At 45.0% G+C, this 26,011-nt stretch overlaps 1 protein-coding gene across 1 annotated transcript in view; it reads left to right on the forward strand.

Annotated features, from left to right (window-relative positions):
- The window catches only part of RNF43 (ring finger protein 43), a 162,539-nt gene that overhangs the window by 119,274 nt on the left and 17,254 nt on the right, over nucleotides 1–26,011 (forward strand). Inside the window, exons 6-8 of the mRNA XM_030222590.1 lie at nucleotides 316–417; nucleotides 19,728–19,898; nucleotides 23,296–23,398. Coding sequence (XP_030078450.1) covers nucleotides 316–417; nucleotides 19,728–19,898; nucleotides 23,296–23,398 — 376 coding nt within the window. The remainder of the gene's footprint in view (nucleotides 1–315; nucleotides 418–19,727; nucleotides 19,899–23,295; nucleotides 23,399–26,011) is intronic.

Consider the following 26,011-nt stretch of genomic DNA (forward strand, 5'->3'; position numbering starts at 1 on the left):
GGTTTCCCAGCTGCTCATTTAGATATTTTAGGCTTAAATTACTCATCTTTCCAAATCTGTGCTTAAGGCAAGTTACATTCTGGTAGGGTAGGTAGGTCTACAATCTAAGTTGCAGCTACATTTCTGTACAGCTCTGGAATGTGATTCTATGAGCCTTCCTTACACATTTTTCACAGACTGTTAACATGTTGCTTTTGTCTGCTTTCTTTCCTCTTACACTCTCTCTTTTACTTTCCCTCTACCCATTTTCAAACTCTTGTTTTCCACTTGTCTCTTTCTCCTGTTTCTCTCTTGCCCTGCTTTTTCCTCTCACAGCCCGAGTATGATGTCTGGATTCTTCTCACTGTCGTGGGCACTGTTCTTGCCATTATTCTGTATGCCGTGTTCCGAATCAAATGCAGAGACAACCAAACACAGGTAAATATATGTCTTATAGTGCTGCTCTTCAAGACCCAACTCTACAATCCCATAATATATTCTTGGAAGAATTCTGTGCAAAACTTTTAATTCTGCTCACAATATTTATATTAAAATTCAGCAACATTCTGTGTACTTCTGTTTGTATCTATTTAGCTGAATTCCCTCATAATGAAATCTGATCCTCCCCTACTCTCTCTCTTCCCTTGAGCAAGGTCAACCCCCCCAGCTTCTTTCTCCACCCTCCACAGCTTCCCATCCCTGCTGTCTAGTTCTTTCTCCCTCTTTGCTCTGCTGTTCGTTTTCTGCATACTTTCCAGCTCATTCTTCCTCTTTCTCCAACCCCCCCCCCCCCCCCCCAAGTTGTCTCTTCCCTCTTCCCTCTCCACCCTCCAATTGCAGCTTATTCTCTACCCTCTCCAGCAAACCCATTCAGCATTCTCCCACCTGGTATATAACCCCAGCTGCTCTGTTTTTCCCTGTGCCATTCCAGAAACGTGGCAAGATGGAGGAAAGTGGCTGTACGATAGGCTGTGTTCTCCTCCTCTACTGCCTGGAGTCATATTTGTAAATGATCTGGAGCTCAGAGTGACAAATGAGGTGATCAAACTTGCAGTTGACACCAAATTATTCAAAGTGGTTACATCAGCAGAGAATTGTGAGGATTTGCAAAAGAATCTTCAGAGACTGAGCATCTAAATTAAATTTAATGTGGGCAACAAAAACGCGTTTATACCAAGAAATATAATACCAAACAAAAGTACAAAATGCTGGGTTTTATGTTAGTCATCACCCAAGAAAACTATCTGGACTCATTGTGGACAATTAAATTTTCAGCCCAATGTGCACTGGCTTCCAATCCGTTACCGCATTCAGTTCAAACTCCTCCTTACTTACAAATGTACTCAATCTGCTGCCCCTCACTACCTCTCTACCCTCATCTCCCCTTATGTTCCCACCCGAAACCTCCGTTCACAGGACAAATCCCTCCTCTCAGTACCCTTCTCCACCACCGCCAACTCCAGGCTCCGCCCATTCTGCCTCGCCTCACCCTATGCCTGGAACAACCTTCCTGAGCCCCTACGTCAAGCCCCCTCCCTGCCCATCTTCAAGTCTCTGCTTAAAGCCCACCTCTTCAATGCTGCCTTCGGCACCTAACTCTTACCTTCAGGATATCCGGACTGCCCCAAATTGACTGCCCCCATCGTATCGTCTACTCACTTGTCCTTTAGATTGTAAGCTCTTTGAGCAGGGCCTGTCCTTTTATGTTAAATTGTACAGCGCTGCGTAACCCTAGCAGCGCTATAGAAATGTTAAGTAGTAGTAGCAGCGTTGCTACAAAAGCTAATAGAGCAGTGGCCTTCACTAATTTTTAAGTCGGGGACACTTTGGATCCATATGAGCTGAAGGAGAGCTGCCAGATATCTTCCCATGCGACCCACGACATTGCTTACCAGCAAGTATCAATGATATTTATCACTTCCGGCCCACTTTTGAACCCCGGGGTGTAACCAGACCTGACTTTTTATTTTATTTTATTTTATTTTTTTTTGGGGGGGGGGGGGGGGGAGCCCAGAGTTGACATGGGGGTGCTCTAGGCATATAGGTGTGAGTAGTACTTGGTATACTCCTAAATAAGGCCTTAGAGTGCACTTGATAATGGATTTCTAAGTAAACAGTCTGTTCTTCATCAACCTTGGAAACACTAATATTTTTTAAATAAAGTTGCATTATCCCATAACTTAAACTTTGCCATTGTAGTAGTCTGGTCAACCTCTCAGCATACATCACAGTACCCTGGAAAATAATTACTGCAGTGGCACTTTTCCCTCAACTTTGCTTTATAACAAACTAGTAAAAGAGGCCCATTTGTGAGCAAATGAAACGGGCGCTAGCAAGGTTTTTGTCGGCAACACCCCTTCCCCCCCGCCAACCCCTTCGTTGTTGTGGCATTGCTCTGCCCTCAACGTCATGACGTTTGACACGAGGGCGGGGCCCGTAGCGATTTCTCCCTGCCTCCCTCCCTCTCTGCCAACCCCTTGGTTGTTCTGCCATTGCTCCGCCCTCGAGGGCGGGGCCCGTAGCGATTTCCCCCCCCTCCCTGCCTCCCTCCCTGCCAACCCCTTGGTTGTTCTGCCATTGCTCCTCCCTCGAGGGCGGGGCCCGGAGCGATTTTGGTGGCTTCACCACCACGAACCTTCGAACCTTTTTGAAGGAAGTCAGGGCTTGGCTTCACTGACGTCACTGTCTTCAGAACGTTGAGGGTGAGTTTTATAAATATAGATATAAAATGCCTTATTTAGTTGCATTAATAAAATAAGTCTTCTTGTCCCTTTCTCTGGTTCTGCTGCTTTCTCCCCCTGGAGTTCCTGACAGTGTTCTTTCCACACCCTTCTTCCTTACATGAGGAATTGTGATATTGAATAAATACGTAATATGTCTGTGTTCCTAGTCATGCACCCAAAGGTTATATAATCCTTACAAGGTAGCCAGTTAATCATTTAACTTATTAGTAGAACATAACCACAGAGGCATGGTATGGTTGCATTTTCAATATGGTAATACTAGAGCCCAGCTAAGAGACAGGTTATTTTGAGTTAGCCTTCATGTGGCTTATGTTTGAAAATACAGTGAAGCAGAATAATATAATTCAATTATATCATAGGAGCAAGTAGATGGATAAGTCTGAAACATTTAACAAAGTTGAGATTAGCATATATACCCAACCTGTCCTTTAATGATGACGCATGTTCAGAAATCATAGCCATATGTATAGACATGCACACACCAGAACAGGCATCCATACACACATTGCAAAAGTAAATAACAGTTTCTGCTGAGTATATCCAAAACTTAATTTTATTTTTTCATTTCCATCTTCCAAAATCCTAGACAGCAGATGTACAGATCAGTAGGACCCAAAGCAATACAAAACAAGTAAAGTCGAAACAGCACATTTTATACCTAATTGTTCAGCCACCCTTAGGATTCACCTTTGGGTTTTAAAAGTAATACCATGTGCATATAAGGACTGGATAAACAAAACAAAGTGTAAAACAAATGCCCTTAATATGTAATACTTGGGAGCAGTAATGAAACAGTGATGGAGTATTCACATAGCAAACAGCCTGAGCCAACAGGTTTATTTTCCATTGAACATAATTAACTTTGTATGAACTTGGAACTTGGCAGCTGATAGTGTGCTGAACTGGCCAATGTTGGCACATTTAGACTCACTCTGGACTGTTCTGCATAAAGGAAACCCTTCCCTCATTATTCAATACCTTCTCTGTGAAATAGTAGTAATAGAAAAGCAAGTGCATTTTAATAAAGTACCACTGAAATCCACAAAACAAAAGGAGCAAGTTCCCACATGCCATCTTTTTCTTTTGATATAAGCACAGGAAATAAAAAAGATGTTAAATGCTCCCAGGTATCAACCTAATTAATGATTTTTTTTTTTTAGTAAGTCTGATTGTTAAGCACCTGATACTCATAACGTCTGTTTTGGTGGCCCTTTACTAGGTGAAAACATCAGAATACAGTGAGTCCCTATAACCAGCCCCTCCAAATGACACGATTATGATTTAGAACTAATTACTACACTAACCAATAAAACCAGTACTTCCTCTGTGTACCTCACTGATGCTGCTGGCAGCCCAGAAAATTGAAGAAGGCAGCGCTGCAGGGAGCCGAAAGGGAATAGGAGAGAGCTGACCAAGGCAGTTAGATTGAGAACAGGAGACGGCATGACAGCTGAATCAGGGAACGGGAGGGCAGCAAGTAGTGCCCAAAACCCAGGCACTAGACTGGCCACCAGGTTTGGGGGAGCCTGAGGCTGGAATGGGGGAGGCCTGGGCCCCCAAAACCCCTCATAGCTATGCCACTGTTTGAACTTTTCATTGAGGGTATACTCAAGAAGATGGTCATTTCCAAATGCATTCTGTTCTATTTAAAATGCCTTGTTCTTCACCCCCCTCCCCCCACTTCCCTATTTCTCTCACAAGCTTGGGTATAGAGGCAGAAAGTAGCCACAAAAACGCAGAATGATTGGGCCACTCCAGAGGTCTCCAGGGCCGCCACTGGCCTCTGGGCCTTGCATTGAATGACAGAGTGTTATGGATTATTCAAAACGAAATGAGGAATATAGGTCTCTGGTGCAACCACACCTTGGGCTGGCCAAACTGCACACAATATTAATCTCAACAAGAGTATAGTGGTAGTCAAGAAGGTTCTGAAAAAGGCAACAAAAGTGATAAAGGAGAGGCTCTTCAACATGGAGAAAAGATTATTGGGAGGGGGGATATAATAGAAGTACAAAAGTACCATCCTAGAGGCCAAGGCCAAACATATTCCGCGAATTACAAAAGAAAGACGGAAGTCCAAAAGACAGCCGGCGTGGTTGAAAAGTGAGGTGAAGGAAGCTATTAGGGCTAAAAGAAACGCCTTCAGAAAATGGAAGAAGGAACCGTCTGAAAATAACAAGAAGTAACATAATGATTGTCAAAACAAATGCAAGGCACAGATAAAGAAGGCCAAGAGGGATTACGAAAAAAAGATAGCATTAGAGGCAAAAAAAACACAGTAAAAATTTTTTTTGGTATATTAAAAGCAGGAAGCCGGCAAGAGAATCGGTTGGGCCGCTGGACAACCGAGGGGTAAAAGGGGCGATCAAGGATGACAAAGACGTAGCGGAGAGATTGAATGAATTCTTTGCTTCAGTCTTCACTGAGGAAGATTTGGGTGGGATACCGGTATCGGAAATGGTATTTCAAGTGGACGAGTCAGAGAAACTTACTGAATTCACAGTAAACCTGGAGGACGTAATGGGGCAGTTCAGCAAACTGAAAAGTAGCAAATCTCCTGGGCTGGATGGTAAACATCCTAGAGTACTGATAGAACTGAAAAATGAGCTTGCAGAGCTTCTGTTAGTGATATGCAATTTATCCTTAAAATCGGGCGTGGTACTGGAAGATTGGAGGGTGGCCATTGTAACGCCAATTTTTAAAAAAGGTTCCAGGGGAGATCCAGGAAATTATAGACCGGTGAGTCTGACGTCGGTGCCAGAGAAAATGGTAGAGGCTATTATTAAAAACAAAATTACAGAGCACATCCGAGGACATGGATTACTGAGACCAAGTCAGCATGGCTTTAGTGTGGGGAAATCTTGCCTGACCAATTTACTTGAAGGAGTAAACAAACATGTGGACAAAGGGGAGCCAGTTGATATTATGTATCTGGATTTTCAAAAGGCGTTTGACAAGGTACCTCATGAAAGGCTACAGAGGAAATTGGAGGGTCATGGGATAGGAGGAAATGTCCTATTGTGGATTAAAAACTGGTTGAAGGATAGGAAACAGAGAGTGGGGTTAAATGGGCAGTATTCACAATGGAGAAGGGTAATTAGTGGGGTTCCTCAGGGGTCCATGCTAGGACCGCTGCTTTTTAATATATTTATAAATGATTTAGAGATGGGAGTAACTAGCGAGGTAATTAAATTTGCTGATGACACAAAGTTATTCAAAGTCATTAAATCGCGACAGGATTGTGAAAAATTACAAGAGGACCTTACGAGACTGGGAGACTGGGCGGCTAAATGGCAGATGATGTTTAATGTGAGCAAGTGCAAGGTGATGCATGTGGGAAAAAAGAACCCGAATTATAGCTACGTCATGCAAGGTTCCACGTTAGGAGTTACGGACCAAGAAAGGGATCTGGGTGTCGTCGTCGATAACACACTGAAACCTTCTGCTCAGTGTGCTGCTGCGGCTAAGAAAGCGAATAGAATGTTGGGTATTATTAGGAAAGGTATGGAAAACAGGTGTGAGGATGTTATAATGCCGTTGTATCGCTCCATGGTGCGACCGCACCTTGAGTATTGTGTTCAATTCTGGTCGCCGCATCTCAAGAAAGATATAGTAGAACTGGAAAAGGTGCAGCGAAGGGCGACTAAAATGATAGCGAGGATGGGACGACTTCCCTATGAAGAAAGACTAAGGAGGCTAGGGCTATACAGCTTGGAGAAGAGACGGCTGAGGGGAGACATGATAGAGGTATATAAAATAATGAGTGGAGTGGAACAGGTGGATGTGAAGCGTCTGTTCACGCTTTCCAAAAATACTAGGACTAGGGGGCATGCGATGAAACTACAGTGTAGTAAATTTAAAACAAATCGGAGAAAATTTTTCTTCACCCAACGTGTAATTAAACTCTGGAATTCGTTGCCGGAGAAAGTGGTGAAGGCGGTTAGCTTAGCAGAGTTTAAAAAGGGGTTGGACGGATTCCTAAAGGACAAGTCCATAAACCGCTACTAAACGGACTTGGAAAAATCCAAAATTTCAGGAATAACATGTATAGAATGTTTGTACGTTTGGGTAGCTTGCCGGGTGCCCTTGACCTGGATTGGCTGCTGTCGGGGACAGGATGCTGGGCTCGATGGACCTTTGATCTTTCCCAGTATGGCATTACTTATGTACTTATCAAATTACTAGTAAGAAATGCCCGTTTCTGGCAAAAATGAAACGGGCGCTAGCAGGGTAATCCCCCCCCCCCCCCGTCCTCCCTCCCTCCCGAGTTGCAGACACCCCCTCCGTGCCTCCGTTCCGAGTTGCACACCTCTCCTCTTCGTCCCTTCGTCCCTCAGTGACGTGGTTGCGAGGGCTGCCCCGCCCTCAACGTCATCGCGTTTTGACGCGAGGGCCGCCCCGCCCTCAACATCATCGCGTTTTGATGCGAGGGCAGAGCTACAGTGACTGGAGCCTGCAGGCCAAACCGGATATCTCGGGCGCCTCAAGTTTCCGGCTTGGGGCTTCAAAGTGCCTTTTATATATATAGATAGATGAGTGTGTAGGAAGAGGTAAATAGGGAATGGCTGTTTAATCTCTCTGATAATATTAAAACAAGAAGGCATACCATGAAACCAGTAGACTGGGAAAAAAATTGTAGAAAGTGCGTTTTTTTATGGCAGCAGATAAGCTGTGGAATCAGTTGCTGGAGGATATGGGTCTAGATGACTGACATAATAGGATTCAGGAGAGGATTGGATAAGTTCCAGCAGGAAAAGTCAATAGGATATTATAAGGTAGGCAGATTTGGAAGAGTCATTGCTCATCCCTGGAAATGAATTAGCAATGTGAAAATGTAATATTAGTCAAAGGGAATCAAAAAAAATTGTGCCTTACACCCATTGTTAGGAGCATCTCAAGAAGAAAAACCCATTCAACATGTTTGAATGCTTTTTCAGCATCCAATACCACAGAGAGTTGAGGGGGGGGGGGGGTCTTATTGTTATGAATTTCTTCCATTAAACTGATAAATTGCCAGATATTTCCCTTCACCCTACTTTTTACAAAGCTTATTTGATCCCAGTGAACAAGGGCGTGTAGACCCTTTTCAAACTGAGTGGCCAGTATTTTTGCAATTTTTTTTTTTTGTTTATATCTGAGTTAAGTGCAACTGGCTATAATGAGCACATTTTGACTTGTCCTTTCTGGGTTTCGGTAACATGACCACATTCGTTGCATACATAGAGGGGGAAAGCAGTTGGCCTGACGGTAACACATGAAAAAGTTGTGCCAGAGATTCTAAGGTCTCAGTACTCGGATTTTTATACCATTCACCCGGAAGACTTTCCTCCCCCACATATTTGTAGTCAAAATTTCTTGACTGATTGCTCTGACCTCTTCACCACCCAAGAAAAAGATCTAGGTGTCATCAGGTACTCTACATTGAAATCTTCTGCTCAGTGTGCGACCACAGCCAAAAAATTATTAGGAAAGGGAAAGAAAATAAGAATATGATATCTCTGTATCGCTCCATGGTGCGACCTCATCGTGAGTATTGTGCGCAATTCTGGTCGCTGTATCTTAAAAAAGATGTGGCAGAATTAGAAAAAGTTCAAAGAAGGGCAGCCAAAATGATTTAAGGATATGGAACTCCTCTCACATAAGGAAAGACTTAAGAGCTGAGGGCTAGCTTGGAAAAGAGACTACTGAGGTGGGATATGATAGAGGTCTACAAAGTAGAACAGGTAAATGTGAATCATAGTAACATAGTAGATGATGGCAGAAAAAGACCTGCACGGTCCACCCAGTCTGCCCAATAAGATAAACTCATATGTGCTACTTTTTGTGTATGCCTTACCTTGATTTGTATCAGCCATTTTCAGGGCACAGACCGTTAGAAGTCTGCCCAGCACTAGCCCCGCCTCCCAACCACCAGCCCCGCCTCCCACCACCAGCCCCGCCATCCAATCTCGGCTAAGCTTCTGAGAATCCATTCCTTCGGAACAGAATTCCTTTATGTTTATCCCACGCATGTTTGAATTCAGTTATCGTTTTCATCTCCACAACCTCCCGCGGGAGGGCATTCCAAGTATCCACCACTCTCTCCGTGAAAAAATACTTCCAGACATTTTTCTTGAGTCTTCCCCCCTTCAATCTCATTTCATGTGCTCTAGTTCTACTACCTTCCCATCTCCAGAAAAGGTTTGTTTACGGATTAATACCTTTCAAGTACTTGAACGCCTGTATCATATCACCCCTGTTTCTCCTTTCCTCCAGGGTATACATGTTCAGGTCAGCAAGTCTCTCCTCGTACGTCTTGTAACGCAAATCCCATACCATTCTTGTAGCTTTTCTTTGCACTGCTTCAATTCTTTTTACATCCTTAGCAAGATACGGCCTCCAAAACTGAACACAATACTCCAGGTGGGGCCTCACCAACGACTTATACAGGGGCATTAAAACCTCTTTTCTTCTGCTGGTCACACCTCTCTCTATACAGCCTAGCAACCTTCTAGCGACGGCCACTGCCTTGTCACACTGTTTCGTCGCCTTCAGATCCTCAGATACTATCACCCCAAGATCCGTCTCCCCGTCCGTAATTTCTTTCAAACGGTACAAAGACTTGGGGACACTCTATGAAGTTACATGGTAGTACTTTTAAAACAAATAGGAGAAAATTGTTTTTTCACTCGGCAAATAGTTAAGCTCTGGAACTCATTGCCGGAGGAAGTGAACAGTAGTTAACATATCTTGGTTTAAAAAAGGTTTCGCTAGTTCTCGAGGAAAAGTCCATAGTCTGCTATTGAGATAGACATGGGGAAGCCATTAAACTCTGGAATTCATTGCCAGAGAATGTGGTAAAGGCGGTTAGATTAGCGGAGTTTAAAAAAGGTTTGGGCTTCCTAAAGGAAAAGTCCATAGACCATTATTAAATGGACTTGGGGAAATCCACTATTTCTGGGATAAGCAGTATACAATGTTTTGTACTTTTTGGGGATCTTGCCAGGTATTTGTGACCTGGATTGGCCACTGTTGGAAACGGGATGCTGGGCTTGATGAACCTTTGGTCTTTCCCAGTATGTCAGTACTTATGTAAGCCACTGCTTATCCTGGGATTGGAGGCATGGAATCTTGCTACTGTTTTGGTTTCTGTCAGATACTTGTGGCCTGGATTGGCCACTGTTGGAAGCATGATACTGGGCTAGATGGACCATTGGTCTGACCCACAGTGTAAAGGGTTAGGAGATTTTGAAAGGGACGAGAGAATATGGAAATGGGACTGTGGAAGAGTTGATAGAAGGAAGGAATGGGTGCTGAGTAGAGGGAAGAGCAAGGGGCTGGATGCCTTGAAGAGTTGAGTGAAGGGATGGAGCTGGGGCTGGTGAGGGAAAAAAAAGATAGATGATGATTTAGGATGGAGTTAGTACAGAAGATAAAAATGAGGGACTTGAGGTTGACAGAAGGTTAGGAAGCTGAGAAAGGAGAGAGACCAGACAGTGGGAAGGTTGTGGAGGGGCTGAGAGTGAGAGACTGAGGACTGGAGAGTACGTGAAGGAGAAAACCTGAGTAGAAAAATAGAGATGAAAAAAATGAAAGGAAAGATTGGTGTCAGATGTACAGAAGGATGAGAAGGTAAAAGAGAGAAGAACTAGAAGGGACACCCTGGAAAAGAACTTAGAAGACTGATGCAAGTAAAGAGGGAAAAAGAGAATGGGTCCAACCCAGTTAGGAAATTAAAATACCCACTTTTCATGTATGAAAGAAGCACCCGGAGAAAAAAGCAGGTACAACCATCTGGGGATAATTTGTGCATTTGGCAGATACTTTTGTTATGGAAGTAATATGTGTGGCTTTGATAATATAAGACATTGTCATTTTCTTCTTCCCACGTAAGCACTCCGTGGGAACACAACTGTACATAAGTACATAAGTAATGCCATACTGGGAAAAGACCAAGGGTCCATCGAGAATTGAAGTAAATTGGTCAGGCAAGATTTCCCCACACAAAAGCTTGGTCTCAGTAATCCATGTCCTCGGATGTGCTTTGTAATTTTGTTTTTAATAATAGCCTCTACCTTTTTCCCCGGTACTAACGTCAGACTCACCGGTCTATATTTTCCCGGATCACCCTCCAATCTTCCGGTACCACGTTCGATTTTAAGGATAAGTTGCATATCACTAGCAGTAGCTCCGCAAGCTCATTTTTCAGTTCTATCAGTACTCTAGGATGAATACCATCCGGTCCAGGAGATTTGCTACTCTTCAGTTTGCTGAACTGCCCCATTACGTCCTCCAGGTGTACCGTGAAGTCAGTAAGTTTCTCCGACTCATCCGCTTGAAATACCATTCCCGACACCGGTATCCCACCCAAATCTTCCTCAGTGAAGACCGAAGCAAAGAATTAATTCAGTCTCTCCGCTACGTCTTTGTCATCCTTGATCGCCCCTTTTACCCCTCGGTCATCCAGCGGCCCAACCGATTCTTTTGCCGGCTTCCTGCTTTTAATATACCGAAAAAATGTTTTACTATGTTTTTTTGCCTCTAATGCTATCTTTTTTTCGTAATCCCTCTTGGCCTTCTTTATCTGCGCCTTGCATTTGCTTTGACACTCCTTATGCTGCTTCTTGTTATTTTCAGATGGTTCCTTCTTCCATTTTCTGAAGGCGTTTCTTTTAGCCCTAATAGCTTCCTTCACCTCACTTTTCAACCAGGCCGTCTTTTGGACTTCCGTCTTTCTTTTCTAATTCGCGGAATATGTATAGCCTGGGCCTCCAGGATGGTATTTTTGAACAGCGTTTATGCCTGTTGTACAGTTTTTACTCTCTCAGTTGCCCCCCTAAGTTTTTTTTTTCTTTTCTAATTCGCGGAATATGTATAGCCTGGGCCTCCAGGATGGTATTTTTGAACAGCGTTTATGCCTGTTGTACAGTTTTTACTCTCTCAGTTGCCCCCCTAAGTTTTTTTTTTAACCATTCTTCTCATTTTATCATAGTCTCCTTTTTTAAAGTTAAATGCTAACGTATTTGACTTTCTGTGTACAGTTACTTCAAGGTCGATATCAAAACTGATCATATTATGATCACTGTTATCAAGCGGCCCCAGTACCATAACGCCCCTCACCAGATCATGCGCTCCACTAAGGACCAAGTCTGCTGAATGTGACTTCAACAACACACTGAGTGAACATAAATATTTGCTTTTTGCTGCTTTGAGGGAGGGCAGTTTTTAGACAACTGATTAATGTGGGCAAAAGGCTTTGAAAACTGGTCTCGTGTTTGTCATCCGCTCTGTGGCCTTCAGTTTACTTAGAGCACATTAGTATGTTTAGGCCAAACATTAATGGGCAAAGTTAAGGTGCATGAAATGCAAAACCACTGCAGTGTCTGTTGGGTAGGACATTCCCAGCACTTCGGCTAGTATGAGGCAGCGGTCACTACCGCACATTAGCGGGTATGGCTGAAAATGCAGAATGTAGCTAACATTGAACCTACCATTAGGTTGGAAAACATGAGGTACAAATGCAAAAAAAACCTACACTTTTGGAGGTGTGTTTAACTATCTACATTATCTACCTTCAAAAAGGCGGTAAATAAATCCTAATAAATAAAATGTTAGCAGTTAACATGTTAATGACATCTGTGTTTAAATGCAAGGTGCACTACCCCAGTTAGAAATTCTGCCTTATTTATTTAAAATTTTTTATTCCGCTCAATCTAAATGTCCTTGGCGGATAACAATGTATAGATTAATACTATAAAGCCAACAACACACCGGAGAAAGTGGTGAAGGCGGTTAGCTTAGCAGAGTTTAAAAAGGGGTTGGACGGTTTCCTAAAGGACAAGTCCATAAACCGCTACTAAACGGACTTGGAAAAATCCAAAATTCCAGGAATAACATGTATAGAATGTTTGTACGTTTGGGAAGCTTGCCAGGTGCCCTTGGCCTGGATTGGCCGCTGTCGTGGACTGGATGCTGGGCTCGATGGACCCTTGGTCTTTTCCCAGTATGGCATTACTTATGTACTTATGTACTTATGTACTTATGATATATACATAAGTCCCAGCTATATTCTTTAAAACACATTAACACCCCATCACTTTATTAGCCCTTGGATTCTACATAGGCCAAAATTGCATGCTAAACCTTGGTGCAAATTGGACGTATTCCACGATTGGTGCACAATTTAATCGACAGATGAGCAGTTAATTGGTAATGGGCACTAATCAATTACTGGTTCTAATTGGCAACGATTAAAATTTACGTGCACAGCTTCTTAGTCGAGATTCTATAAAGATGTGCGTGTAAATTAATAGAGAGGTTTAAAAAAATAAACAGTTAATGCACTTTGGGTTTTTTTTATTAAGCTGCGGGAAAAAGGACCCTGTGGTAGCAGCGGAGGCTGTTTTTCCCCTGCGCCAGGGCCCTTTTTACCACAGCGGGTAAAAAGCCCCTAAAAAATGGCCATGTGGTAAGATAACTCTTACCATGTGGCGGGGAGCACCGCCACCCCTTGAGGTGGTGGTAAGGGCTCACTCAGTAACGGTAATCGGGCAACATGCAATGATGCCCGATTACCACTGGGTTAGCACCATACTATATATATATATATATATCCTATATAATAAAACACACCTCCAACATTCTGAAGCTGACTGCATGGCTGAGGCATTCCTGCTCTCTGTATCCATCTCCTGAATTGACATCACGTACTTCCGGGTTCGTCACAAGCAGAAGTGACCAACCACACGAGGTTTCTCGGCTTCAGAATGTTGGAGGTGCATTCTATTAAATAGGATTGGTCAGTTCCTTTCCTATATAATAAAAGGCACCTCCAACATTCTGAAGCTGACTGCATGGCTGAGGCATTCCTGCTCTCTGTATCCATCTCCTGAATTGACATCACGTACTTCCGGGTTCATCACAAGCAGAAGTGACCAACCACACGAGGTTTCTCGGCTTCAGAATGTTGGAGGTGCATTCTATTAAATAGGATTGGTCAGTTCCTTTCCTATATAATAAAAGGCACCTCCAACATTCTGAAGCTGACTGCATGGCTGAGGCATTCCTGCTCTCTGTATCCATCTCCTGAATTGACATCACGTACTTCCGGGTTCATCACAAGCAGAAGTGACCAACCACACGAGGTTTCTCGGCTTCAGAATGTTGGAGGTGCATTCTATTAAATAGGATTGGTCAGTTCCTTTCCTATATAATAAAAGGCACCTCCAACATTCTGAAGCTGACTGCATGGCTGAGGCATTCCTGCTCTCTGTATCCATCTCCTGAATTGACATCACGTACTTCCGGGTTCATCACAAGCAGAAGTGACCAACCACACGAGGTTTCTCGGCTTCAGAATGTTGGAGGTGCATTCTATTAAATAGGATTGGTCAGTTCCTTTCCTATATAATAAAATGCACCTCCAACATTCTGAAGCTGACTGCATGGCTGAGGCATTCCTGCTCTCTGTATCCATCTCCTGAATTGACATCACGTACTTCCGGGTTCGTCACAAGCAGAAGTGACCAACCACACAAGGTTTCTCGGCTTCAGAATGTTGGAGGTGTATTCTATTAAATAGGATTGGTCAGTTCCTTGAAGCACAGCCAGAGCTCAGCGTCCTGCACACTAACGCTCAGACACCAGAGAGAGAGAAGGGGGGGCTGAAACAAGAGAGAGGGAGGGGGGGCCTGACACCAGAGAGGAGGGGGGAGAGTTATCTCTGTCACACACACGCTCTCTCTCTCTCACAGTCAATGTCTTTCTCTCTCTCACTCACACACTCTATGTCTCACACTGTATCACATTCACTCTCTATGTGTCACACAGTCACTCACACACTCTCTTGGTCTCATACACTCAGTCTCACAGAGAGTCTGTGTCTCACACACACTCTCTCTCTCGCACACACTGTATCTGTGTGAAACACACTCTCTCTCACACTGTGTCTCACATACGCACTTGCACACACTCTCATTCTCACACACACACTCTCTCACAGACACACTCGCACCCAGACTCACTCTCTGTCTCACACACACACACTCGCACCCAGACTCTCTCTCTCACACACTCACACTCGCACGTTCATTCTCTCACACACAGTCACTCTCACATACACTCTCTCAAACATACACACTCCGAGGAAACCCTTGCTAGCGCCCGTTTCATTTGTGACAGAAATGGGCCTTTTTTACTAGTATATATATATATATATATATATATATATATATATATATAAATTTCTGGAGCGCCAGAAATGGAGCACACTCGAGCCAGAACTATCGCTGGCGGCCACATTGGGCCGATAGTAGTTCTGGGACAGTGTGCTGTAAAAAGGCCCCTGTACCGAGGGATCGGTACAGTATAGTGGGTGTAGTGTTTCAGTGTGCAAAGGAAGAGCGGGACTTGGGGGTGATTGTGACTGATGACCTTAAAGCTTTCAAACAGGTTTAAAAAGCGATGGCCAAAGCCAGAAGGATGCTTGGGTGCATAAAGAGAGGCACGACCAGCAGGAAAAAGGAGGTGATAGTGCCTTGTATAAGTCTCTAGTGAGGCCCCATTTGGAGTACTGCGTGCAGTTCTGGAGACCGCTCCTACGGAAAGATATAAACAGGATGGAGTCGGTCCAGAGGGCGGCTACGAAATTAGTAAGCGGTCTTGAATGCAAAAATTATAGGGACAGGCTTATGAACCTCAACATGTATACGCTGGAAGAGAAGAGGGAGAGAGGAGACATGATAGAAACGTTTAAATATCTCGAGGGCATTTATGTACAGGAAGAGAGCCTTTTTCAAATGAAGGAGAGCTCTGGAATGAGGGGGCATATGACAAAGTTAAGAGGGAATAGGCTTAGGAGTAACCTAAGGAAGTAGTATTTCACAGAGAGGGTGGTGGAGGCGTGGACTAGCCTCCCGGTGGAGGTGGTGGAGTCAAGGACTGTTCCAGAATTTTAAAAGGCATGGGATAAGCATGTGGGATCGCTTAGGAACAGGAAGAATTAGGGGTTACAGAGGATGGGCAGACTGGATAGGTCATTTGGCCTTTTTCTGCTGTCATGTTTCTATGTTTCTTCTAAGACCCCATGTTTTTTTTTGCAAGAGGTGGTTAGAATTGTATGTTTGATGCTTCATTTGCTGGTCAGGCCTGCTGCACTTTATGTGCTGTGAGCAGTAATAATTATTGCACTATGAACAATGAGTGGTGTGCAGTGGTTATGATGTGCCATTTGCATTAATTCTGTGCTTAGTAGTAAATACAGTAGATTTGCTTTAAAGCTGTTCCAGTTATACCTGTGGAAAGTCTACAGGGCTTCAAAATGAAAGCCCCGCATAGACTTTCCCTTTTCACACACCCCTTCACCCCTTTCCTGACCCCAGGTAAAAGTACTGCTGCTGTGAATCGAGTGGGTATTTTTGCCTGTGGTAAGATGGAAAGGTTTTCAGGGCTCTTCTCTGAAAGGTAATCAGCTTTTTCCTTGCAGGAATAGCTTTGGAAATGACTCTCAGTGTGGTTTATTTAGCAGCGAGTGATATGTTTCAACACAGTATAATGAGATGTTTTGTCCCATTTCATCCAAACTCATAGAAGTGCTGTTCCCTGCTGCTGGAACGGAGGCAGTCCTAGGATATAAGGCCTCTATGTGGTCTACTGGTGACGAAAGTTTTTTTTCTGTAGGGGATGTAATAAACGTGTGTGTTGTGGGCTGAGTGGCAGAAGGATCTATGTTTGATTCTCAGGTCAGATGCTGTACTCGATGGGGGAAGGGGGAGAGAGGAGAGAATCACGGTGATTGTGTTAACGGCTGGATGTAAGGTCCATGATTGCACATTCTGAGCAAAGTCCGGATACATACTACTTCAACTACAAATCATTTCTATAGCGCTACCAGTCGTACGCAGCGCTTCACAATTGAACATGAAGAAAAGACAGTCCCTGCTCAAAAGAGCTTACAATCTACATCAGGACAGACAGGACAAATAAGGGATAAGGGAAGGACAGACAGGACACGTAGGGAAAAGGGACTATTGAAGAGAGAAGACAAGATAAAGGTTACGAGCAGGTGACAAGTTAGGAATTGAAAGCAGTATCAAACAGCCTAGATTTGAAGGCGGCCAGGGATGGAGCTTGACGTAATGGCTCAGGAAGTTTATTCCAGGCATAAGGTGCGGCGAGATAAAAGGAACTGAGTCTGGAGTTAGCGATGGAGGAGAAGGGTGCAATTAGGAGAGATTTGCCTAGTGAACAGAGTTCCTAGGAAGGAGTGTAGGGAGAGATGAGGATGGAGAGGCAGTGAGGGGCAGCAGAGTGAATGCACTTCTAGGTTACTAAGAGGAGCTTGAACTGTATACAGAATTGGATAGGGAGCCAGTGAAGTGACTTCAGAAGAGGGCTGATATAGGCATACATGACCTCTGACTATAAGGAGTAGACTAGGGACAGGGAAAATGAATCATTAGGTAGTTACGAATGGAGGTTCAAGGCACTGGATCACAGCCTTTATTCCAATTGAGACGAGGTCCAAAGGAGCCCCACCATCCAACATACAAAGCTGTGCACTTGGTCGCTGTAGTAAGTAAAGACCAGAAGGTGGAACTTAATACTGGGGCAAAAGTTACATTATCCTATTGAGTGATCCAGATGCAAAGAGGGATGCTGTCTTACTATTTTTCCTGTGGCTGAAGCCCACATTTCAAGTAAATACATAGGTTTTACTCCTCTGCAGTGGTGTGCTGGAGCGGGCTCTCACGGGCTCACGAGAGCCGTTTGTTAAGTTTTAAGAATTTTGGGAACCGGTTGTTAAAGTAGGCCTCCCCATGGCTACTTTAACAACTGACTCCCAAAATGTAGGCTTGGGCCCCCTCCTGAATTCTCTTTTACTTTGCTGGCAGTGATGCTGGCCCCACCAGCCAAGTAAATAGACTGCTGCTGCTCCCTGCTCCTTGTTTCTGACTCTGAGCATCAGGCTGGGACTTTTCATGCAAGCGCAAGAAGGTTCCATCATGCTGCTCAGAGCCAGAAACAAGCAGCAGAGAATGGTGGCAGTCCATTTATTGGCTGGCGGGGCTCGGCAAAGTTATGCCTAGCGTGCCCGCACAAGGGAGGGGAGAGAGAGGCATGTATTCCCCCCCCCCCCCCAATTTCAGGGCCGGCTATGCCCGGAGAGAGAGCCCGTTGTTAAAAATTTACCAGCACACCCCTGCTCCTCTGGCACACGCTGGGAAGTGACCTTTATTTAATTTGGTCCTTGGCCTCTTGATCATGATGACTCAGTATAAAATGAAGAAGCTTCAGATGCTTGCCAGTCAATATTCAGCTGCCTCTGGTCATTGTTTCTTTACACGCTCACTGTTACCGGCTAAATTGGACCCAGATATTCAGTGCCGTCCCGTATCCTGGAGCCAGCACTGAACATCTAGATATTCAGCAGCCTATGGGAGTTACCCAGATATGGCCGATATTCAGACACTGTGCCTGGATAAGTACATACTGGGACAGACTGAAGGCCCATCAAGCCCAGCATCCTGTCTCCAACAGTGGCTAATCCAGGTTACAAGTACCTGGCAAGATCCAAAAACAGTACAATACATTTTCTGCTGCTTATTCTAGAAATAAGCAGTGGATTTTCCCCAAGTCCATTTTAATAATGATCTATGGACTTTTCCTTTAGGAAGCCATCCAAACCTTTTTAAAACCCCGCTAAGCTAACTGCTCTTACTACATTCTCTGGCAACAAATTCCAGAGTTTAATTACGCGTTGAGTGAAGAAATTTTTTCTCCGATTCGTTTTAAATGTACTACTTTCTAATTTTTGCTGTCCTGTGTTGACCAGGTAGCTAACTGGGTACCACCTATGAATATTCCTGGTGTACTGCTATAGATAATTTCTGGCTCTACCCTGACTTCACTGCCGAATTGCCCTGGCAATAACCAGATAGTACCGCTGAATATTGGTCAATACCAGGTAACCAGGAAAAGTCTCTCCTACTCAGTTAACCGGCACTGAATATCAACCCCTTTGTTAATCAAACATATAAATGGCAAGAGGCGTACTCACTCGCAAATGCGCAGTAGAGACCCTCTCTGTCCCGCCCCCGCGTCAATACGTGATGACGGGGGCGGGACAGAGAGGGAACCTGCGCACCTGCGAGTGAGGGAACCGCTGTCGCCACCGCTCCCCCCCCCCCCCAGGGTTGCTGTTATCGCTCCCCCCACCCACCCGGAGTCGCTGCCGCCGCCACCCACCCTCCACCCGGCCTGGGTACCTGGCTTCACTATTGAAACCGCCGGAACGCAGCACACAGCTCATCTGAGCTGCCGTTGGCCTTCCTTACCTGCCTGTGTCCCGCCCTCGCCGACGTTACATCACACGAGGGCGGAACACAGGCAGGTAAGGAAGGCCAACGGCAGCTCAGATGAGCTGTGTGCTGCGTTCCAGCGGTTTCAATAGTGAAGCCAGGTACCCGGCCCGGGTGGAGGGGTGGCGGAGGGGACTCCGGGGGGGGGGGGGGGAGGGGCGTCGTCGACAACCTATCCGGGGGGGGGGGCTTTCAACCCCCCCCCCCTTCCTTTACTAGCCTGATTTTACGGGCTCAACGGCTAGTTTAAAGTATAAATAAGAGATGTTTTTAGAGTGGCTTGAGTTGAAGGCAAAAACCTGCAAGAGGCAGAAAAATACAAACCTAATTATGTATTTTGTTTGCAGAATGAACTAGAATTGAGTTGCCCAGAATGATTCCTGGGTGACTCAAGGCTGCATCCGTGCTAGGAGTTCTGAATACCCCAGAAGCCCCAGTTTAGGACCGATATGAAATGTCTGGGACCAGCATCGTTAGCTTCACATGGGCAGCGTTGGGTATTCAGAAGCTTAATCCGTCCTTATTTCCTCTGAAGTGTCTTGGATGGGAAAAGCTCTTTGCCTACAATCGTGGGTCATGGTTTTATGAATCCAGAGTATCCATTATTTTTACAGTAAGGGATACCTCAGTAGTTTCTTTTGTTTTGTTTCTTTTCGTCTTTTCTTAGGACACTGTGCAGCAGCAGACCCTTCATGCCATCAGTCAGCTTGCAACCCGCAAATACAAGCCTCGCACTCAATCTGAGCACGGCAGCTGGAAGGCTGGGCACGAGCATGCCAGCAGTTGCAGCTCTGCACCAGTCTGTGCCGTCTGCCTAGAGGAATTCACAGAGGGACAGGTACGTGACAACATGTGTGATTGTTTTTAAAAAGATCTATGTTGGGGTCTGCCCCGTGGCTCAAGCTGCAGGACACTTCTGCCTGAGAGATGGCGGGAAGATGCTAATAGCCTTTGCCAGGCAAGGGAGCAATGCTGAGTATAAATCTGAGAGGAGATTTTTCTCTAGATCTCTTGACTGGTTATGGCACATGTGTCACTTGCCAGATCGCAAAAAAAGAGATGGTCCAAAAGTACGCACAACAAAGCACAAAAGGGCCTGGTATAATCTTTATTGGAATAGACCCAACATAGGCTGTGTTTCGGCGCACAATCGTGTCTGCCTCAGGGGTCAAGGTACAAAAAAACAATGTTTTTTGCAAGCTCACCAGGTGTACATAGGAACCTGCACAGCATCTGCTGACTGCTAGTCTTCCTTCACTGGGCCCAGTACAGTGTTCATTTGAGTTTTGTTAATACACACTATTCAACGTATCCAACCGTTCACTGAATTTGTTCTCTGAGTCTGACGTCCTGCACGTACAACGTGCAGGACGTCAGCAAACAAATTGAAGAGCAGGAAGCGACTGAGAAGAAGACGTCGGCTGGCGGGGAGTGGGATCCCCCGCCAGCAAAAGTAAAGGTAGGCGGGGGCGGGTTCGCGGCGGGAGGGGGGGGAGGCAATGTCGGCGGTGGGAGGGCTGCGCCGGGGGAGGGCTAAAATGTGCCCCCTCCCCCGGGCTCTGGACCCCTCCCCCACGGAAGGCTGACTACGCCCCTGGAATGGACGATTAAAAAGATATATTAACATGAGAAGCACTGATATTCCACTAACAGCACTGAATCTCCACAGCCCCCCCCCCCCATTGAGAAATTATGAGCCCTTGGGGCAAGAGAAAAATAATATGGTTCCAAGATTGCCAAGAAAGCTTTCTTATGTCTCAAAGATGCTCCCACCCCTCTTCGCTCCCATAGGATATGCTGATGTAACGTTTTGAAAAGACACGATAAAAACTAAAAAAAGAAGAAGCTTAAAGAAAAAAAGGGAAATTATTACAATTAAGATTGTGAGCATTTGAAGGTAGGAAGGGTGTCATGTCAATGACTACAAGTTGTCACAAAACGGTTCTCACCATTGAGTGAGGAAAAAGAGATTACCGTATTTTTCGGACTATAAGATGCACCGGACCATAAGACGCACCTAGGTTTTAGAGGAGGGAAATAGGAAAAAAAATGTTTTCCTTTTTCCCAACTCTAAAACCTAGGCGTTCTGGTGCGTCTTGTCTGAATCCCTCCCTCCCTCCGAGTTCGGGATCGCCCTCCCCCCAGCCCTGTCACCACTTCCCCCTACTCACGCGATCTTCCCTGGTGGTCTAGTGACGTTGGGGCAGGAAAGAGCCCCCTCTTTCCTGCCCAGCGCGCTGCTCTCCGTCCTCCTGCATGCATTGCTGCCTGACGGTCTCGGCGAGATTCAAAATGGCCGCCGAGAATTGAAGTCTCGGCGGCCATTTTGAATCTCGCCGAGACCGTCAGGCTGCATACAGGAGGATGGAGAGCAGCGCGCTGGGCAGGAAAGAGGAGGCTCTTTCCTGCCCCGACGTCACTAGACCACCAGGGAAGATCGCGTGAGTAGGGAGAAGTCTACCTTCGGACTATAAGACGCACCCCCCCATTTTCCTCCCAAATTTGGGGGGAAAAAGTGCGTCTTATAGTCCGAAAAATACGGTACCCAGTGACTATATATGAGACTTCCCCCTATAAATATAAAAATATAAATAAGAACAATTAAAGAAAGAACATAACAGTAGGATCATTCTGTCTACCAATAAGTGGTTTATTTGATTAGTAATAAGTAGATTAGAATCGCAGAGATTTCACAGATGTAACATGCTCTGCCATCCCCAAAAGGAAGGTGAATCCAAGGGAAGGGCTGACGCGACGAGGCGATTTGCTTCTTTTACATGCAGACGCAAGGCGCTGCGCTGGGCCACCGCTTCACAAATTTTTTTTAAAGGCTGGGTGCTGGGTGGCAGGAGAAGAGGGTCGTCTGTCGACGGAGCTGGTAGGCAGGTGGGGACTATGGTGCCAGCGGAGCACCCCCCACTTGTTGACACCCGGGGCGGACCGCCCCCACCGCCCTGCCCTTGGTACGCCACTGATAAGTACATAAGTATTGCCATACTGGGACAGACCAAAGGTCCATCAAGCCCAGCATCCTGTTTCCAACAGTGGCCAATCCAGGTCACAAATATCTGGCAAGATCCCCAAAAAGTACAAAACATTTTATACTGCTTATGCCAGAAATAGTGGATTTTCCCCAAGTCCAATTTAATAATGGTCAATGGACTTTTCCTCCGATTCATTTTAAATTTATTACTTTGTTAGTGGTGTGCCAAAAGGTTCAGTTCTTGGGCCAGTTCTTCTTAAAATTTTCATAAGCAATATTACCAAAGGGCAGTCTGGTAAAGTTTTGCCTCTTTCGGATAATACCAAAATCTTCAATAGGGTAGACATTCCTGAAGATATGGATAACATGAGGAGGAACCTAGTGAAGCTTGAAGAATGGTCCAGAATTTGGCAGCTAAGATTTCGTGCTAAAAAATGTGAGGTGATGCATTTGGGCTACAAAACCCCAAAGGAATGGTACAGTTCAGGGGTTGAAGTACTTTTGTGCACAAAAGAGGAGCGGGACTTGGGTGTGATCATATGTGATGATCTAAAGGTAGCCAAACGGGTAGAAAATGTGACTGCAAAAGCCAGAAAGATGATTGGGTGTGGAATGGCTGGCAGGAATAAGAAGGTGCCTCTGTATAACTCTCTGGTGAGACCTCATTTAGTGTACCATTCTGGAGATTGCACCTTCAAGAAAGATAAAAACAGGATGGAGTCAGTCCAGAGGGCGGCTACTAAAATGGACAGTGGTCTTCATCAAAAACTGTATGGGGACAGACTTAATATGTGTACTTTAGAAGAAAGGCAGGAGAGGAGCGATATAAGAGACATTTAAATACATCTGTGCCATCAAAGCATGGGAGGTGAATCTGTCAATTCAAAGAAAGCTCTGGAATGAAGGTGAAAGGGGACAGACTCAGGAGTAACATAAGGAAATACTTCAAGGAATTTGTGAATGTGTAGAACAGCCTCCCGGTAGAGGTGGTGTTGACAAAGATGTGTCTGAGTTCAAGAAAGCTTGGGACAAGTATATAAGATCTGTAAGGGAGAGGAAGGGAGAGTAAATGGCATCGAGACTGAGTAGGCCATATGGTCTTTATTTGCCTTTATTTTTCTGTTTCATATGCTGTACCCTGACGTACCGCAGTGCTCCAACTATAAATATACTGTGTGCCATGATGAAGTTCTAGTTTTTTTGTTTTCTTTTTCCATCTTATTTATTTTTCATGTTGTTTTTTTCTCTCTAGGATTTACGAATAATTTCATGTTTTCATGAGTTTCATAAGGAGTGCGTTGATCCTTGGCTACAGCAACACAGGACCTGTCCCCTCTGCATGTATAATATCATAGGTAAGACAGACCACCAGCAGTGATAAACAAAACTTGATTGCTCGTCATGTATAAGACACACACAAAATAAAAAAGTCCTTAGATTGGTGGTGAACCAAAATACTTCAACAAGAAACAGAAGAATAAAGTTCTTCACAAGGCACACAAGTAAAACACACAGCGAAGGTGACACCAAAAGAGAAATAGACTAAATGATGTGCATAGATAAATCGACGGAAACAGAAGAACAAAATCCCTAGCACAAACCAAGCAAACGAGCAAAACACAGCGAAGGTGACACCAAGAAGAAGGCGCTAGATGATGTGTAGGTCATACAGAGGTTTTATTCAGACATCCAATGGACTCAACATGAATCGTGTTTCAGCCACAAAGACTTGCCTCAGGAGTCCCTTCAATATGAATGTGTTCAACACTCTAGCTCTCATATAGCATCTAATGTCAATACACCTTTACAAACGCAGTGTAATCGCTTGAACTATTGTAGTACCTGGTTCGTATATGAAGCAGCAAAGCAGTAGTAGTAGTGAACAGTGAGATGACTACCAGTGTGTTACTTTGGTTTATTTCAAGGTGCATTAGATTACCGCATGAGATTTGAGAAGCAGAACATGTAAATACGTCCATTCTCAAGACTCCTGAGGTAGGCCGTTGTGGCTGGAACATGACTCTTGTCGCGTCTTTGGATGTTGCTATTAAATTGCATTTATCTATGTACATCATTTAGAGGGGCATTTTCAAAAGAAACGTCTAAGTTGGAATTGGGACGTCTTTGTAAAACGTCCAAATTCGGAGGCAGGGAAAAGGTCATTTTCGAAAAAAGATGGGCATCCATCTTTGTGTTTGAAAATACCATGGACGTCTTTGGATTTGAACGTCTTTGATTTTCGGCCATTTTCGAACGCAAAGACATCCAAGTCTAAAACGTCCAAAGTCAAGCTAGTTGGACGTGGGAGGAGCCAGCATTTTTAGTAGACTGGTCTCCCTGACATGCCAGGACAGCAATCTGGCACCCTAGGGAGCACTGCACTGGACTTCATAAAATGCTCCCAGGTACACAGCTCCCTTACCTTTTGTGTTGAGCCCCCCCCCCTCCCCCCCCCCCTCCCCCCCCCAAAAAAAACCCACTACCCACAACTACCATAGACCTTACGGGTGAAGGGGGGCACCTATATGTGGGTACAGAGGGTTTCTGGTGGGTTTTGGAGGGCTCGCTGTTTCCACAAATGTAACAGGTGGGGGGGAGGGGGTATGGGCCTGGGTCCCTTCTGAAGTGCACTGCACCTACTACTAAACTACTCCAGGGACCTGCATCTGAGGCTGGCAAGTAATATTTTTAATCATGTTTTTTGAGGGTGGGAGGGGGTTAGTGACTACTTGGGGAGTAACGGAAGGTCATCTCCGATTCCCTCCAGTGGTCATCTGGTCATTTTGGGCACCTTTTTGTTCCTTATTCATAATAAAAACAGGTCTGGGGGAAAACGTCCAAGTTTTCGTCCTGGACGTCTTTGCTTTATTCCATTATGTCTCAAAGACGCCCAAGTCTTAGGAACGCCCAAGTCCCACCTTGAACACGCCTCCGATATGCCCCCTTGAGATTTGGACATCCTTGCGACGGACTTCCTAGAAAGACGTCCAAAATTGGGTTTCGATTATATCTATTTGGACGTCTCTGTGAGATGGATGTCCAAGTGCCGATTTATGTCACTTTTTGGACATCCATCTCTTTTGAAAATGAGCCTGTTAGACTACTTCTGTTTTGGAACCAAAATACCAAACAAATTTGTTGATAATTTTAATCTTGCAAGGATTCTTTGCCCTTTCAGCCAGTGCTGTTGAATGTCTGCAGGATAGGGAACTATTACATATGGGATGTGCTCTGATCATGGTTAGACAGATTCAGCTTCAGAAGTTGGAGAACAAGGCCAGCACTGGGCAGACTTCTAAGGTCTGTGCCCTGATCGTGGCTGAATAGATTTGGATAGAGTGGAACTGTTCAGGGGCTTCGAAGTTAACTTCAGAAATTTTATAACAAGGACAGTGCTGGGCAGACTTCTACGGTCTATGCCCTGAAAATGGCAAGGATAAAATGAAGACATATGAAGTATCACATACCATATGTAATGAGTTTATCTTGTTGGGCAGACTGGATGGACTGTACAGGTCTTTATCTGCCATCATCTACAATGTTAGGAACTAGGCAACATTCTGGGGAAGGGGGAGCCTATTCTGAAAGCAGTATGAACATAAGTGGTCTCTCGTCACTTGTTAACTGTACACTTTTCCTGTGTTCCCTCTAAATTTCTTTGTGGGGTTTTTTTTTCTATACCACTTCTCAATGAGTGGTATTTTTCCTTATGACCCGAGTCTTTTGGGGGGGGGGGGGGGGGGGGGGATGTTCTCTTTAGCCGATGGCTCTGAGTGTGGTTCTCTGTTTAGATTGGTTTGCTGTGTTTGCTAACCCAGGGGTTCCCAAACCTTTTTGGTTCGTGTCCCCCCCCCCCCCCCCCCGGCCACATGAGTCTCTGCGGCACCCCTCCCATCACATAGGTCTCTGCATCCCCCATCCACATGGGACTCCCTTTTCCTGCAGACCCCTCCTTTCACACCAGCACA

The sequence above is a fragment of the Microcaecilia unicolor genome, chromosome 13 (assembly GCF_901765095.1).
Source record: "Microcaecilia unicolor chromosome 13, aMicUni1.1, whole genome shotgun sequence".
NCBI classification, from domain to species: domain Eukaryota; kingdom Metazoa; phylum Chordata; class Amphibia; order Gymnophiona; family Siphonopidae; genus Microcaecilia; species Microcaecilia unicolor.